Raw genomic sequence first — 18,637 nt, 5'->3', positions numbered from 1 at the left:
TCAAGGAGATAACAAATGTGTGGTGGTCATCCATGCGAGCCACTTGCAGGGGCTCCGTTGTCCCTTACCAGTTCCGCATCGGCCATACTTGGCTAACATGTAGTCACCTCTTCCATAGTGAGGAGCCATGTTGAACTGCCCAATTTTAGTCACTCTGTGGTGGATTTTTAACCTTACCAGCATCCTGCCTATGTTGGGCGAAAATGCCTCAACAGTTTAGGTTAATGTTTTATTTGTCAGGGGTGGTTTTTATTGTACTATCTAAGATCGGGCATGTGGTTTTCTCTCCCAGGCCTCCAGCCTCCTTCCCTTTTACTTCTTCATCATTTTTGCTTTGCATTTTGTTTGCCTTGTTGTTTGTCTTTTCCCTATGTGTGTTCTTCTCTCCTTGTCTTTTATGGTGGCGATTTTAGTATGTTGCAGAGTGGCTGACTCATCCTTTCTTTTGTCCTTGTGATCAGCCAGCCCAAGGCATCTGCTATATGATTTTAATACCTTTGCTTTCAGTGTATGTTTGGCAGACCACTGTGGCCGAGCTTTTCTAGGCGCTTCAGTCCGGAACCGTGCTGCTGCTATGGTCACAGGTTCGAATCCTGCTTCGGGCATGGATATGTGTGATGTCATTAGGTTTAAGTAGTTCTAAGTCTAGGGGACTGATGACCTCAGATGTTAAGTCCCATAGTACTCAGAGCCATTTGAACCATTTTTAGTGTACATTTCCCCCTATGGTTCACTTCTTTCATTTTCTCTTTTGGTGTGGTTTCCCATTAGTTTTACTCCCTTTACTTCTCCCAACTCCTTTGTTTTTAATTGTTTTACCTTGAGACTTGTTTGCTTCTGAAAAAAGCTTCTGATGACCCTGTAGTTTGGTCCCTTTGTACCCCAATCTAACCAACCAAAGTGAAGCACATTTTGTTGGATAGCATGCTTACAAATTGGCGATCAAGTTGTTTCTTGTCCACCGTTTGGTGGTGGCCATTCATGTGGGCAGACAGACAGCAAAAAATTTGTAAGAAAAAAAAGTTTGTGAATACATAGGTGAAATAAAACTATACAGTTGAAAATCCAAAAAATTTTGTAGCATTTTCATTTCAAAGAGTACAGTCCATTTCCTCTCACTTCCTCTATTTTGATTATAGCATGCATCTTTCTGGAATTGTGGAAGAGGCGACAGGCTGAATTGGCATGGCTCTGGGATCTTTCTGAGAATGAAGAAGACTTCAACCTGCGGCCAGAATTTGAAGGTTCTGTCAAGACAAAAAAGTTTAATGTTGTTACTGGTAGAGAAGAACCACATCTCACATTCTGGAACAAATCTGTGCGTCTTTTCACTTCTGCATCTGCTGTTGCATTTATGGTCAGTGAAAGGTAGCTTTCTTCAATAACTATCATTTAATATTTACTCTGACGTTTGAGAAAACTGCAGCATAGTAAAAGAACTGCTTGAAAGAGAACAAACTGGAGGTATGTGCATAAAAAGAAGCAAAAACTGTAACTGATTAAGTTTGCAGGGAAACGGCATATGAGCAATCTCTATTGTGATATTTGAAGCAGAAAAGTTATGAATCAAAGTGAAAGCAAATACCAGTATTCATTATAGACATAAAAGCACGTGAGTGAGTATCCAAGTGTAGACACAGAAGTGAGTGAATATTCCAGTGACAGGAAGATTGGTGTTTAGGTTGCTGCCATTGTCATAGTGTGATATTTTGACTTGCTGATAGCATACTATTATGGCAGTGTTTGTGTGTGTAGAGTCAGAAGGTAGAAAAAGGTTGAATGAACCGGGGTGGGGGGGGGGGGGGGAGAATGGTCTTCACAAATTCACAAACAAAAGTGTGTCCTCTCCCACCACACAGACAGATTTACCAATTTAGTATCAGTTTGGAGAAAGTCAGAACATGTAATAGATATTGACTACCAGCAAGGGTACTTAGAGGTATTTACTATGAAATTTTTTAAAGTAAAAATGGTGGGTCAATGCTTCTCGTGTAACTAAAAATGTTCGATGGGTCTGGATTCTGAAAGCTTCCAGTGGCACTGCAAATGTTACCCAGAAAAGAGAAAAACTACAGAAAATGTGAATGTACAAAGTATTTGTGTGTATCCAAACATGGAAAGTGGTTAAATGTATTGTTTTCACTCGAGCCCCATTGATTCCTTGACGGCCACATCTGTGTTAGGTGCTGTTGTGTAGACTGCAGTCTGATCGTCTGGAGTGTTGAGCATCATAACAAGCAAATGTCATCTGAGATGATTTTGGTTCACCACTGGATGCAAAATGGAATGCCAGTGTGGACAAGTACTATATCAGAGAGATACTAGAGCTCAAGGTGTTACTCCTATTTCAGTTAACTCCAAGTATTATGCTTCATTATGTCAGTTTCCAGCCACATGTGGCAAGGAACAAACAATTATTCTTTGGGGAATGATACATAGCTCTGCATTCCACACCTACATATTCACCATGTTTGTTAGAGACTATGACTGCAACACGTAGATGTTTCACACCATAATGCTTTTTCAAACTCATATCAATCTAATGTTCTGTAATTCAGTTGTTTGTATATTACTATTTGGCCAATGAGCTGAATAAAATTCATTTCAGTTTAGTGTATGTTTCTTCATGCTGCAGTTTTCACAAATATTAGTGTAGTTTTTATGTAACAACAATGGGATTTTGTGTTGTAATGCAGTTGTAACAGTTTACTCATAACTTTTGTTGTGAAAATATTAATTAGAAGCTAAATGTTACTTCACAATGTCTTATTTCTAATTTTAGTAATTTTCATTACTTATTGATTATTCCTTTTTCCAGTTACATGAGTGCTCACCTTAGTGTTCGTTTATCTCACTTCGCTTAAAAGACAGTAATATTTTGCAGTAGAAAATCATTGACTTTACATTTCAAAGTCATGGCCCAGTCTTGTTGAAGTATGTTTCCTGTTGGTTACCAGAATAGGTTAGATGCATTCCAGGGCTATTTCATAAAAAAAACAATAATCAGTTAAACCCCATTCTTTTTCAGTTGTGTTAACACTCTATACTTAACCAAGTTGATAAGCTCTCACAGTCTTTCTAACACGACAAGACATATTCTGGGAAGGGGAGAGGGCTGTATTATTTTGCAGTGCAAATGTGTTGTTTCCTAGGTATATTAACTTTTCTGCAGAAACTAAGTTATCATTACATTACAGTATTCAGTTTTTGATGAGCAAGGTGAAACTCTTGACAATACAGTTTGGGGTCTGCTAGCTGCTAATTACAGAGGTAATGCTCTTTTGGAAATACTTCCAAACAGATTACAGTTAATTTTCCGTCATCCATTGATCATATTCTGAAGATTCCATCAAGAAGGACAGCCTTTCAGGTGTGATACAACTCAAGAAATACATTAATAAAAGACAAGCTAGTCACAGAAGCTATATCATGACAAAAAGTTCACTACAAGGCTTAGCACTATTCGTGCTTACACCAGCTAAATGTAATCTAGTAAGTTTGAAAGAAAGGTATGATTTTGAAAAATGCAGCTGCCTCCTCAGCTATAATTATCAAACAGCTGCCTATGTACTATTGGTAACTGAATATTAACTTGAACACACTGAAATTTTTGAAAGATAGTAGTTACCTGCTGTTGTAACAGCACAGGCCTGTTTGTAGCACACTACTACTTGCCGTGCAGGTTGCAGGACTAATGAACACTGTTACTTGCCATGCATGTAAATTTAATCTTTGAATCCAGATAATCATATCAAAGGAAAACTCACCCAAGATAATAATAACTTATGAGACTCAAATGCTGGCCAATCTTTAGTTTTACGAGGCAAGATGTTCACTTCTCCAATAAACACACTTAAAAGTAAAATTGATGACACAGTCCTAGCTTTTGGACCTGTTAGTTCCTTCCACAGGAAGGAGAGAGGGATAGGTTAAGAGATATTAAAAGAAAGGGCAAATCACTCAGATCCCTGGATGATGGGGATCTACCTGTAGGGGTGTTGAAGTTTACTCTATAAAGCACACTGTCATTAGAAGTATTAGAACTTTTGTTTCACCTGAGGAGATAGCATCTCCAAGTTTATACTCAAGCAGGACCAGTATATCATCTGTGTTAGAAGAAATACTGGAGGTTGGTGCAGACCAATTCTCTGGCCCTTACTAGAGTCATAAGCAAGCATCTTTGCAAATTCTCAAGTACTTGTTCAAAAAATATCCAACTTAATTTTTTATTGTTGTAACAAACAATGGTATCAGGATATGTGCATCCTCTGTATTTGTATGCATATATAGTGTGGATGCTGATTTTTTCCACAACTGCTGAAACAACCAGTTGCTGGCTAGACATTGAAAAATGAACATAAGAATTGTGTATTGCATAAACAGCACTGATTGGTGTCCTGGTCAGAAAGAAAATATCACTGTTGTTAGATTTCTCCACCCTTATTACTACCAGGAGATTTGAAAATGTACAACATTATTCCTCTGTTTATGGGCATTCTCTTTCATGCCATGTTATTGTGATTTTCTTGTTATAAAGAGGAAGATTCACACACCAGGCAGAATCTGTTCACTGTGAATACATGGAATTAATTAGGACTAGATTTCAGAAAATGGCAGACATGCAGAATTTGACAGAGTTGGTGCACACTGTACGAAAAGAGACTTTCCAGTGATACTTCCAGTAGTAGCAGCATCTACAGATACATCTACAGCTATAGTCTGCAAACCACTATGAAGTGCATGACAGAGAGTACATCCCATTGTACCAGTTTTTAGGGTTTCTCCTGTTCCATTCATGTATGGGGTGAGGGTAGTATGATTCTGTGAATACCTCTGTGTGTGCCACAGTTATTTGAATCTTATCCTCACAACCCCTATGGGAGCAATACATAGGAGGTTGTAATGTATTCTTAGAGTAGTCATTTAAAGCCGGTTCATGAACCTTTGTTAACAGATGTTCTTTGGATAGTTTTCATCAGTCTTCAAGAATCTTCCAGTTCAGGTCCTTCAGTACCTCTGTGACACTCTCCCCTGGGTTAAACAAACCTGTGATCATTTGTGCTGCCCTTCTCTATATACGTTCAAAAACCCTTGTTAGTCCTACTTGGTACAGATCCCACACACTTAGCGATATTCTAGAACTGGTGGCATGAGTGATTTGTAAGCAATCTCCTTAGTATATTGATTGCACTTCACCATTATCCTACCAATAAACTGAAGCTTACTACCTGGTTTACTCATGACTATGCCTATGTTATCCTACAAAGTGTTACACCCAGGTATTTCTATGAGTTGGCCGATTTCAAGAGTAGTTCCTTGGTATTATAATCATAGGATACTACATTCTTTTGTTTTGTGAAGTGCATGATTTTATATTTTTGAACATTTGAAGCAAATTGCCAGTCTCTGCACCCCTTTAAAATCTTATTGAGATCTGACTGAATATTTATACAGCTTGTTTCAGATAGTACTTCATTACAGATAATTGCATCACCTGCAAAAATCCTGATTTTACTATTAATATTGTCTTCATTGTCATTAATGTACAGAATGAACAGCAAGGAGCAAGTGTCCTAATACCTGATGTTACCTCTGCATCTGACAACAACTCTGCATCCAAGATATCATGTTGCATCCTCCCTCCCAAAAAAAACTCAATTCAGTCACAAATTTCACTTGACACTCCATATGATCATACTGTGGTGTGATACTGAGTTAAATGCTTTACAGAAATCAATAAATACAGCACCTACCTGATTGCCTTGATCCAAAGCTTTCAGTATGTCACGTGAGAAAGGTGGAAGTTGGGTTTCACATGATCAATGTTTTCGAAATCCATGCTGGTTGGCATTCAGGAGGTCATTCTGTTCAAGATATCTCATCATGTTTGTGCTCAGAATATGTTTTAAGATTCTACAACAAATTAATGTCAAGGATATTGGATGGTAGTTTTGTGGATCACTTCTACTACCCTCCTTGTAGATGTGTGTCATGTGTGCCTTTTCCAAGAACTGGCCACTGTCTTTTGTTCAAGGGATCTTTGATAGATTATAGTTCAAAAATGAGCTAACTCAGCAGCAAATTCAGTATATAATTTGACACGGATTCCATTGAGCCATAGAGGTTTGTTCAATTTTGACGATTTCAACTGTTATTCAATACCACTGACCGTAATACTTATTTCATTCATCTTTTCAGTGGTATGAGGATTAAATTGGGGAAAATTCTCCTAGTTTTCCTTTGTAAAGGAACATGTGAAACTGGTCTTAAGCATTTCAGCTTTTGCTTTGCTGCACTCAGTTTCAGTTACTGTCTCATTCACTAGGGATTGGACACTAACTTTGGTGCCTCTAACAGTCTTTACATGCGACCAGAATTTTTTTGGGTTATGCGAAAGATCACTTGACAACATTCTGCTACACTGCTGCACTGAAGGCATCACACCTTGCTCTCTTGACAGCCAAACGCATTTCATTCAACGTCTCTCTATCTATAGATCTTCGCATTGTTTTACACATATTATGCAGTAATGTCTGTTATTTACAGTGACTGTATACCATGGAGTTTTCCTGTCATTATGAACTGTTCTACTGAGTACATAGCTATCCAGTGTATGGTCAAATATTCCCTTAATCTTGAGACTGAGTTCTTCTACATGCTCCTGCCTTGTGCTGAAAGTTTCAAGTCCCTCATTGACACTGACACTACTGATATGTTATCTAGTTTACTGAACATATATGTCTTTCTACTTAGTTTAGTTGTTCTTTGTACTTTGGTATTCACTGTTGGCATAACCATGCAATGTTCACTTGTTGCCATCAGGTCCAATATAAAAACCATCGTGAGTGAGCTTCCTAACTATCTGTTCTAGAAAGTTTTCAGAGAAGGCATTTAGTAAAGTTTCACAGGATGTCTTATCACACTCACCACTAACAAAACTGTAATTTTCCCAATTAACTGTTGGACAATTAAAGTCTCCATTGATGATTACAGTATGAATGGGGAACTTACATACAAGTGAACTGATGTTTTCTCTAAAGTTGTTGGTCACATCAGGAGATGAGTCTGGTAGGATCCAATTGTCGTTTTATGCCCACCCCTGACACTGAGTCTTGCCCAAACAATTTCACATGCAGCTTCAATTTCTTCCTCATGAACTTTAGTTTCTTGTCTATTGTGACAAATCCACCCCATTTATTTCCCATGTGCCTATATTTTTGATATACATTTAAATTCTCCCCAAGGATCTCAGTGCTTCCAATTTCAGGTTTCAACCAGCTTTCTGTACCTAGTATGATGTGATATTCACTGCTTTTCATGAGCACTTCAAACTCTGGCACGTTTTTGCAAATCTTTCAGCTGTTTACCATTAGGACTTTAATACTCTTTATCTGTGGGAGGCATTTCTTCAATCGTACACTGATACTTCTGGATTTCCTACAGCTACCATTGTCTGGATCGGATGCACCCCACACACAGTTAGTTATGCGAGTAGCAGCCTCTGATGTTTAGTGCACACCTGACCCATTTAGGGGGACCATACAGTTCTCAACCCCATTGTGCAAGTCCAGGAAGTCAGAACCTAGTTTGCAGCCCTTCCACTAGACCCAGAACCAAAGGGTCACGATCAGTTCTCAGAAAAATGATGCAAATTGTGAGCTTTATTGAAACTCTATGTGCAAGGCTGGTTTTCCCAACCTTCTCTGTCAGTTGCTGGAATAATCCAAGAATGAAGTCAGAGACCAGATGACAGGCATCATTTGTTCCAACATGCACCACAATTTGCAGTTGGTTTCACCCTGTTACCTCAGTGGGTGCTGGAAACACCTCTTCAGTATGTTGAATGAGCACCCAGGCATATACACTGAGTGCACCTGGTGTCCTTTCATGCCCCTTCCTGCCATTTTCCTAAGGGGTACCATCATTCGCCATATCTCTGAACTGCTGATACCCTTTTGCATTTGCATCCTCTTCACACCAGACAGAACACGTTTCCCCATAACAAGTGAAGTGAGTCCCACTGGCGCAGATTCAGCTGCAGTGAAAGACAGCATCTCAAACATGTTAATTAGGGGATCAATATCACACCATGAGTCATCCCTTGTCCCCGTCCACCCTGCACAGGATGCCTAGATTTACCACCAACCACCAGCAACATACGTTGGCTCCACATTATGCCACCCCAAAACATCGGGGACCTCCACCTTGCTGCACTCACTGGACAGTGTATCTGAGGCATTCAACCTGACCGGGTTGCCTCCAAATACATCTCCAACAATTGTCTGGTTGAAGGCATATGTGACACTCATTGGAAAAAGAACATGATCCAATTCCGAGCCGTCTATGCAGTGTGTCTTTGGGCTCATCTGTTCTGCGCTGCATGGTGTTGTGGTTGCAAAGATGGACCTTGTTGGGACTGAAGTTGAGCATCATGCAGTCTATTGTGCAAAGTTTGATTCATAACATGACATCCTGTGGCTGCACAAAAAGCGTTATTCAATATGGTGGCTTGCTGTCAGGGTTCCTCCAAGCCATAATCTGTAGGTAGCGGTCATCCACTGCAGTAGTCGCCCTTGGGCGTCTCGAGTGAGGCATGTCATTGACAGTTCCTGTCTCTCTGTATCTCCTCCATGTCCGAACAACATTGCTTTGATTCACCCCGAGATGCCTGGACACTTTCCTTGCTGAGAACCCATCCTGGCACAGAGTAACAATGCGGATGCTATTGAACCGCGGTATTGACCATCTGGGCATGGTTGAACTACAGACAACACAAGCCATGTACCTCCTTCCTGGTGGAATGGCTGGAACTGATCGGCTGGTGGACCCCCTCTGTCTAACAGGTGGTGCTCATGCAAGGTTGTTTACATCTTTGGACAGGCTTAGTGACATTTCTGAACACTCAAAGGGACTGTCTGTGATACAATATCCACAGTCAACATTTATTTTCAGGAGTTCTGGGAACCAGGGTGATGCAAAACTTTTTTTGATGTGTGTAGTTGTTAGCAAACTTGAAAACAGAGCTAATTTATGATAAATTCAGATAACACATAGGGCTACTCCTAATAAAGGGAAAAGTGCTACAGTAATTAAATCACAAATTTTGATTTACTACAAATTACTTATAGATTATGCAAAAGTCATGCTAGCTTCCAAAAATTCTAAGAAATGCATGTTTATTTGCTTTTATTTATAATGAAGTACAGGGTTGATGTATTCTTTGCCAGAACTGTGAGCCACAAACGCTGATTTGTTATGAAATAAATTATGTATCCAAAACACTTGTACTGGTAACTTACAAAAATATAGTTTTGTAAGAATCCAAAAATTTTATTTCTCATGTAATTGTACAATGAAATTAGAGAACAGTTGTTTTGATGAAGGATAGGCCAGCTGTTCACAAAAAAATTTAAGACCATAAATAAGTGCAAGCATACAATTTAGAATAACAGTACGAGTTTATCATGGCACTCGTGAATGTTTGAAATTTCTCAATATACCACAGTACAAATGGATATTATTGGGAGAGGTGTTTAGAAGCTGAAGGGGACTAGCATCAAACAATTGTATCTGAATAAAGATTGATTTTATAAATAAAAGTTCATATTTTGAAACTGTTAATGGTCTAAAGAAAATTATAACTACTGAGAGAAACTGTAATGCTATGAAATCCATTCCACTTCCGTCTGGTTGCAGTGATGGTTAACTATACAGAAGATATAAATGGTATACAGATTTACTTGTGAGAATTGGCACTTGCAAAGACCTTATACACAGGTGATAAAACACCCATATGAGAAGAACCATAACAGTATGGGATGCACAAAGAAACTGATTGCCTGGTTACAAGGCATGCTCAAAACTATTACAGAAGATAAACTTTCAAAAGTTGCTATAGCACTGGATCATCAATGGAACACCATATGATCCCATATTTCACCCAAATGGCTGTAACAAAAGGCATCAGAAATTAGTATAGAATGAAGAATATAATATATTGTCACTAACTGGTGGCAGAAATTGTAGGCATATAAACTAAGAAGTACCTGCAGAACACTGGTTCATGAAGAGGAGAGCTGCGAGGAGGTTATATGCAATAACTATTTGTATGAAGTACAGGCAACCACTCACCACATAAATGAAGTGTTACACAAATGACTTTTAAAGTCCTCATCTAAAAGATGAGTCATTATGTCTATTCTTTCCATGATCTGTGCTCTGTCCATGAGTTTCCAGTATCATATTACCTTGACAATGATTAACCATGGCTGTTTAGGAAATACATACTTGAGAGAAAAAAGACATTGCAAGTTGTGAATGCAGAGATGTGGAGGACAAAAATCACATTGGTTTTGGTTGCTACTTGAAGAAAATTAATATAGATAATCTCCTGAATTGGCTTTATGGTTTGCTTGTCGAAAGGTCCTTACTGGTCACAGCTCTTTTAGCAACACAAGATTTAAGAATCTGCAAATTCTTCTTCAATTTCATAATGATCGGGGTATCTCAGTATTGTGCTGGATGAACCAGCATTTTACTCACCAGTCTTAATGAAATGATTTGTGTTTAGAAATGAGGTTTAGTTGTTACATGTCAGAATACAAGTGTAACCAATTTGAGAATCACAAAATACAAATAATAATTTTGATGACACACCTTTGTAACATCATGACATCATTAAATCTATTCATTCTAACAACTGGAAATGTCATTACTGAATAGAACTTTGGTCCAAATAAGGTTCATTTCATGCCACGATATGTAACCTGTCTTTTTTAGTTGTTACAGACATGAGAATAGTTAAAATCGGTCTGTCTTGTACACAAGCAAAGCTGCTTTTTCATAATTAGACAACCCAGAGGCAATTCTACATATGCAGTTGAAATCAAATATCTTCTTCCTTTGTAGTATGCTGCTGTCTTGATCCATACATAAGTACCTACTTCTAAGTAAATGAGATTACATTTGTCTTCATTGAATTACTTTCACTATAAAGAAGCACATTTTTATACTGCTGGTAATAAATTGTTTTATCTTGCACAGTTTTAGACATTTCACTATAATGGATATAAATATTACCTTCCTTGCTTAGAATTTCTTGATTTCACCCATAGTCCCAAAGAGATGATTTTATTTTTCAGAATGAGTTTTAGATGCTGTTTGTCATTATACAAGTATACCCAATTTGAAAGTCACAAAATAGTAATAATAATTGTGATGACACACCTTTGTACCATCATAAAATCATTAAATGTGCTCATTCTAGCAAGTGGAAATGCAATTGATCCAGTAAAACTTTGGTTCAAATAAGAAGGATCATTTCATGCCACATTACGTAACTTATCATTTTGGGGTGTTACGGACATGAGAATAATTAAAATCAGCCTGTCTTGTAGTATACAAGCAAAGCTCAGTTGTTTGATAATAGCCAACTTTATATACTGAGATGAAATCAAATATCTTCTGCCCTCATAGTATGTTGCTGTCTTGATCCACGCACAAGTACCTATTGCACTCTTTGAGATAATGTTTCTGTAACTGAAGAAGGAAACTATTTTAACAAGGTGATGCCTATTTTGCCTTTTTTGATTACAGATCTCTCCATCAGAGCTCCTGCTTCTAAGTAAATGAGATTACATTTGTCCTTGTTGAACTACTTTCACTAGGCACATATTTATACTGCTGATGACAAATGTCACCATCTTGTACAGTTTAAAGTATTTTGTTATAATTATATGATCACATGCACATTAATCTGTTACAGGTAGCAGTGGCTGTCACTGCAACTCTTGGTGTAATTGTCTACAGACTGTCTGTTGTAACAGCAATTTATGCTGCTGGTGGTTATATAAAAAAATACTCAAAACTGATTACTTCTGCCACAGCCTCCCTTATAAATTTGGTTGTCATAATGCTTTTGACACAGGTAAGAATAAGAAACATTTAAGTGTGAATTGCAAAGTAATCACACAGGTGTAGATGTAAACTACTACAGTGTATTAAACTGATTGCAATTATTGTATGAGCGTTAGCTAGGTGCTTACTTAATGTTGTTTTGTTGTTGTTGTATGTGTGTTGCATAATGCTGTTTTGTTGTTGTTGTTGTGGTGGTGGTGGTGGTGGTGGTGTGGTGATGGTGGTGGTGGTGGTGGTGGTGGCAGCGGCAGCGGTGGTGGTCTTCAGACTGATTAGATGCAGCTCTCTGTGGTAGTATATCCTCTGCAAAACTATTATCTATCAATAACTACTGAAACCTCCATCCATTTGAACTTGCTTACTGTATTCATTCGTAAGTCTCCCTCTAGAATTGTAATCTCCACACTTCCCTCAATTAACAAATTGACTGTTCCTTGATGCCTCAGAATGCATCCTGTAAAATAGTCCTTTTTGCTAGTCATGTTGTGCCATAAATTTCTTTTCTTCCCAGTTTGATTCAGTACCTCCTCATCAGCTATCTGATGTAATCCTCTAATCTTCAATACTGAATTCTTCTGTAGCATCACATTTGAAAACCTTCTATTCTCTTCTTGTCTTAACTGTTTATCATACACTTTTAACTTCCGTAAAAGGCCACACTTCACATAAATACCCTCCTAAAAGACTTCCTAACATTTAAATTTATATTAGATGTTAACAAATTCCATTTTCTCAGAAATGCTTTTCATTATGTCAGCCTGCATTTTATGTCGTCTCCAAATTAGCCATCACCAGTTACCTTACTGCCCAAAATTCATTTCTTTCTTTTTGTAACTCACTTCCTAATCTGAATCCCTCAGCATCACCTGATTTAATTCTACTACATTCCATTACTGTTGCGTTATATTTGTTGCTGTTCATCTTATAGCCTCTTTTTAAGATGCTATCTATGCTGTTCAACTGCTCTTCCAAGCCCTTTGCCATCTCTGATAGAATTACAATGTCATTAGCAAACTTGTCTCACTACCTTCTCAGGTACTCTTTTTCATGTCATGTTCTGTGACTCTTATAACTGCAGATTACTTTATATACAAGTTGCAAATAACCTTTCACTCCCTGTATTTTGTTCTTGCTATCTTTAAAATGTTGAAGACCACAGTCCAGTCAACATTGTCAGAAGCTTTCTCTAAATGTACAAATGCTATAAATGTAGGTCAGCTTTTCTTCAACCTATCTCTTAAGATAAGACATAATGTTAGTATTGCCTTTCATGTTCCCATATTTCTTTAGAACCCAAACTCATCTTCTCCTACATCAACATGTTCCATCCTCGCAAGAGTAATATAACTAGACCTGACCAAAAAGTTGTGTCACCAGAACTCTCACCAGAGATCGGGTTGTCAGGTTTTGTGAGACCTTCCCTGACAGAGACAGGTTTTGCCAATGCTATGGTGACACACATTTTACTTTAAGTCGAGATTTGTCAGAAAAAAATGATAGGTTCTTTTTAAGCATTTTTGTATATGAATTTGATGAAATAAATTCAAAATAATCGACAAAGGCTTCAAAACCCAGTACACCAACAGACAAAAATCCATGATATACTAAAACTCCATCTGAACAGGCCTTGAAGACCCAATGGTACCAACTGTCTGCCTTGCCATCCTCAGCCCATAATGAAAGAAAACTATATTTTCGCTGTTCATGCAGTAAAACGTCAGCATCAGACAAGACATTTTACTTTATTACTTCTTTACTACTAACTCTAGTCACGATACATTAGGCCAGTGGCAGATACAGAAAAACCTCAAGGAGGGGGCACTAAAGATATCTTGGGTTACCTTTACTTTTACCGTAATAAAAAATAGGCAAGTCACTTCCAAAGTTAAAGAAAGTTTTATTTAAACTGATTATACACAAATGCAAGACAATGCCATATTCTGATATAAAAAAGTTACAATTGTGATTCTCTTTCTTAAAGTGATTAATTCTATGTGCCTATTCTTCCTGGCAAATTGGTTAATTACACCGCTAACAGGAAAATCAATATCAGGGTGAGTGTTCAACATAGCTAAGTCATTAAGTAGATCCTCCTTCATTGTCAACCTCAACCATGTCTTTGTACGCTGCAATGTTGAACAACTTTCAGCTGTAGCAATAGATGCAGGTAGAGAAGCAAATACTTCATACAGAATGTGAAAAGTAGGATAGTCAGGTCTAGGACAATAATAGATTCACGATCATTAAAGGCCTTTATGCTCATATTGTGAGTTAGATATGGGAAACTGTTGGTACATTATTAGTAAAACTATTGTTAGGAGTCTCGTAACAATATTTTTACTGAGGAGTTACTGTTGTGTTGTTGTTGTGGTCTTCAGTCTCGAGACTGGTTTGATGCAGCTCTCCATGCTACTCTATCCTGTGTAAGCTTCTTCATCTCCCAGTACCTATTGCTACCTACATCCTTCTGAATCTGGTTCATGCATTCATCTCTTGGTCTCACTCTACGATTTTTACCCTCCATGCTACCCTCCAATACTAAATTGGTGATCCCTTGGTGCCTCAGAACATGTCCTACCAACCAAACCCTTCTTCAAGTTGAGCCACAAATTTCTCTTCTCCCCAATTCTATTCAGTACCTCCTCATTAGTTATGTGATCTACCCATCTAATCTTCAGCATTCTTCTGTAGCACCACAAATCGAAAGCTTCTATTCCCTTCTTGTCCAAACTAGTTATCGTCCACGTTTCACTTCCATACATGGCTACACTCCATACAAATACTTTCAGAAATGACTTCCTGACACTTAAATCTATACTCAATGTTAACAAATTTCTCTTCTTCAGAAACACTCTCCTTACCATTGCCAGTCTACATTTTATATCCTCCCTGCTTCAACCATCATCAGTTATTTTGCTCCTCAAATAGCAAAACTCCTTCACTACTTTCAGTGTCAAATTTCCTAATCTAATTCCCTCAGCATCACCCGACTTAATTCGACTACATTCCATGATCCTCATTTTGCTTTTGTTGATGTTCATCTTGTATCCTCCTTTCAAGACACTGTTCATTCCCTTCAACTGCTCTTCCTAGACCTTTGCTGTTGCTCACAGGATTACAATGTCATCGGCGAACCTCAAAGTTTTTATTTCTTGTCCATGAATTTTTACCTATTCTGAATTTTTCTTTTGTTTTGTTTACTGCTTGCTCAACATACATATTGAATAACATTGGGGAGAGACTACAACCTTGACTCCCTTCCCAACCACTGCTTCCATTTCATGTCCCTCGACTCTTATAACTGCCATCTGGTTTCTGTACAAATTGTAAATAGCCTTTTGCTCCCTGTATTTTACCCCTGCCACCTTGAGACTTTGAAAGAAAGTATTGTCGTCAGCGTTGTCGAAAGCTTTCCCTACGTCTGTATATGCTAGAAACATAGGATTGCCTTTCCTTAATCTATTTTCTAAGATAAGTCGTAGGGTCAGTATTGCCTCACGTGTTCCAATATTTCTGCGGAATCCAAACTGATCTTCCCCGAGGTTGGCTTCTACCAGTTTTTCCATTCGTCTGTAAAGAATTTGCATTAATATTTTGCAGCCATGACTTATTTAACTGATAATCTTCACACTTGCACTTGCTACAACTAGGACTTTTTACTTATTGATTCTTCAGTCTTAATATTTCTGCTTCTGAATGTAAACTAGCTTCCTATTCCTCTAATAGTCCATATGTATAACGCTGTGTATCAAAGGTTCTCTGTACAAGAAAATAGTAGAATATTTGCTAATTTTCTCGAACAAATTCCAGATAGAATAACGTATCGAGATCACTAGAATGGCCACGACTTTTCTCGTAGGTATGTGTTAGCTTCTTATGTGTCAGACAGAAATGTATAAAATATGATGATGTGGATGTGCATGCTACATAGGAAAATGCTACTACTCAATAACTTGATTCAGTTGAGTCGACTGATGAAAGAATTGAATGAATAGTATTCAGGCTGACTGGCGGGTGTGGCACGGGTGGCAATGCAGGTGGCCCTGCAAGGCAGGGGGGGGGGGGGGGGTGGCACGTGCCCACCCCTGATATATCCACCACTGCATTATGCATCATATACTATCCACATATACTACTGAACGTGATTGCAAAAGTACAGGATGGAGCAGAGGAAACACATGTTTTTAAACTCAACAACCATTGGCAGACAATTCAGACAATGCCAGTTCAGTCGCTATGGAGTGTTGGAGCATAGACGATCATGTGTTCACAGTCAGACAGTTCAGAAACAATGATTCTGTGATCACAGTTTGATGTCTTTTGTGTCAAAAGTTTAGTGTTGGACATTGAGATACAGTCTCACATCGAAACACTGTACTCTGAGAGGTGGAAGCATTTAGGTGTACTGGAACTCTGATGAAAAACAAACCATCTGGTATTCCTCATTCAGTTTGAACTCCAGGAAATGTAGATAGAGTGAGAATATTATCTGCTAGGTGACAGGCTGTATTGCTGTGTGTGCCACATTGTTTGCTTCATCATATGTTACATAATGATCTGAGATTTCACCCATACAAAATAATGATTGTCGAGCACCTAAGTGAGATAGATTTTGTGCAGCGCAGAAAACTTTTTGGCATAATGGATGCTATTCTTAATGGAAAATGCAGATGTCTCACTGTTATGAGTGATGAAGCTGATTGTCATGTGAATTGGTATGTTAATGTACAGAAATGTTGGCACTGGGCATCTGATAACCCACATGCACTGCACCAGAAACTTCTCCAGAGCTCAAAAGTAAAATGTGGTGTGGTATCTTCAAGATAGGGGTTGTTTGACCTTACTTTCTTGAAGACAGAGAAACCGCAGTTACTATGACATTAGCATGCTACATCAAAATGTTAAACAACTTTCTTCATCCAGGATTTGAAAGGCTACAAGTGAACATGAGAGGAATGTGGTTTCAACAGGATGGTGCTGCAGCTCACATGGCGAGAGCATCCATGGAAAAATTCAACAAATGTTCACAGGACGTCATTTCACAATATGGTTATGTTCCTTTGGCACCACACTCACCAGTCAGTAAATCTCTCTCTCTCTCTCCCTTTGTTTTGGGGGGGGGGGGGGCTCTTTGAAATTGAGAGTGTACATGAAAAAGCTCTGCACAATCGATATTCTAAAGATTTCCATTTATCAGCAAATTGAAGCTGTACTGAATGAAATGTTGGAGAGATCCATGTGTAACTTTCAGGAGAGGATCCAAACTTGTGTCTGGCTAGAAGAATATCATCTCAACAACATTATTTTCTGAACCTAATTAAGGTATGTAGATTTCAGAAATGCAATAAAAGTTCTACAGGGTGGGACAAGTAAAACTGGCATGGTGAACTTAGTTCCAGAGTACAAAGAAGCATAGAAAACAAAAGGAAATATATTACTAACCTGACTATACTAGATATTGAAAGTTACCACCATTCATCTCTGTGCACTTTTGGGCCATAGTCAGCAAGTTGCTGAAGATAGATCGAGGCTGGACTGCTGGGATTGCTGCAATCTCGTCCGAAAAATTGTGCTGCAGTTCTTGTTGCAATACACCTTAGACTTGAGGGCTCCCCACACAAAGTAATCGCACACTGACAGATCATGTGATCTGGGTAGCATGAAGGTTGTGTAAATGTGCTCCAAGGTTCGGCTGACTATGGGAAGTTGCTCCAGCCTGTTGGAAGACAGTGAGTTTTTGAACATCTACATCTACTATAGTTAGATTATTTCTGTATTTATTTTCATCTGCTGTGTTTCTTTGTACTTTGGAACTCTGTTCTCTGAGTCACTTTCATTTGCCCACCCTGTATTTTTGAATGCAAGATTTTTTAAAAATAAAACCATGTTTCAATTATCCAGTAATGAAAAACATGGACTTTCTGTCCTCCACCCTGTATATCATCGTACGTTCAGGAGGTATGATGTCATAAACATTGAGATGTGTGGAAAACTAGGTTTTCTTATATATTTTATATTATGAGATTATGCACTGTTTTTTGTGCCACAAGAACTCACCACCAAACAACAACCCAAAATTCTTAAACTATTGCCAGTTAAAGAATTAAAATAGGTAGAAAAGACCCATCCATAGAATAACTACAAGGCTCAAAGAAATTTAAAAATGAGTCTAAGCATAATGAACTATAATTGGCTGCACTGTAACAATATTTGTTGCAGTTTGCTCATATGACATTCCTGCCATGATCGGTACTTGCCTCTGAAGAGAACCCTACCAAGTGACATGCTTGCTGAATTTGAGGTGTCACATAATGGGAGCATGTTCCTGTACTGTCTGTTGGGCTGCCCAAATCACTGTCAACCCATTATTCAAGAGTTAATACAGTACAAAAATGTGCAAGTTATTAACTTAATTTTTATTTTGCTTTTACGTCTTTTTATTTCTTATTTCAAATATTTATGTTGCAGGTGTACACATCGTTATCAAGAATCCTCACTAACTTGGAAAACCCCAGAACAGCTGGAGAGTATGAGAAGAGCATTACATTTAAAATATTTGTCTTCCAATCAATCAACTTCTATGCGTCTCTCATATACATAGCATTTTTTAAGGTACAGAATATTATAATTCTATGTGTCACTAATTTTACATGAAAGAATTGAAAAATGATTAATAATAGGTCATTAAATCATATGAGTAAAATTGCCATATCCACATAAT

The 18,637-nt window shown here is 38.1% G+C and overlaps 1 protein-coding gene across 3 annotated transcripts in view; it reads left to right on the top strand.

Moving 5' to 3' along the window:
• LOC126284207 (anoctamin-5-like) overlaps positions 1–18,637 on the top strand; it is a 333,989-nt gene that overhangs the window by 210,661 nt on the left and 104,691 nt on the right. For all 3 annotated transcript variants that reach the window (XM_049982972.1, XM_049982973.1, XM_049982974.1), the window contains 3 exons: positions 1,140–1,357; positions 11,765–11,926; positions 18,385–18,528. In XM_049982972.1, coding sequence (XP_049838929.1) covers positions 1,140–1,357; positions 11,765–11,926; positions 18,385–18,528 — 524 coding nt within the window. The remainder of the gene's footprint in view (positions 1–1,139; positions 1,358–11,764; positions 11,927–18,384; positions 18,529–18,637) is intronic.

This window comes from Schistocerca gregaria, chromosome 8 (genome assembly GCF_023897955.1).
Source record: "Schistocerca gregaria isolate iqSchGreg1 chromosome 8, iqSchGreg1.2, whole genome shotgun sequence".
NCBI classification, from domain to species: domain Eukaryota; kingdom Metazoa; phylum Arthropoda; class Insecta; order Orthoptera; family Acrididae; genus Schistocerca; species Schistocerca gregaria.
Note: the sequence above shows the minus strand (reverse complement) of the source record. Positions and strands in the feature narration are given on the sequence as shown.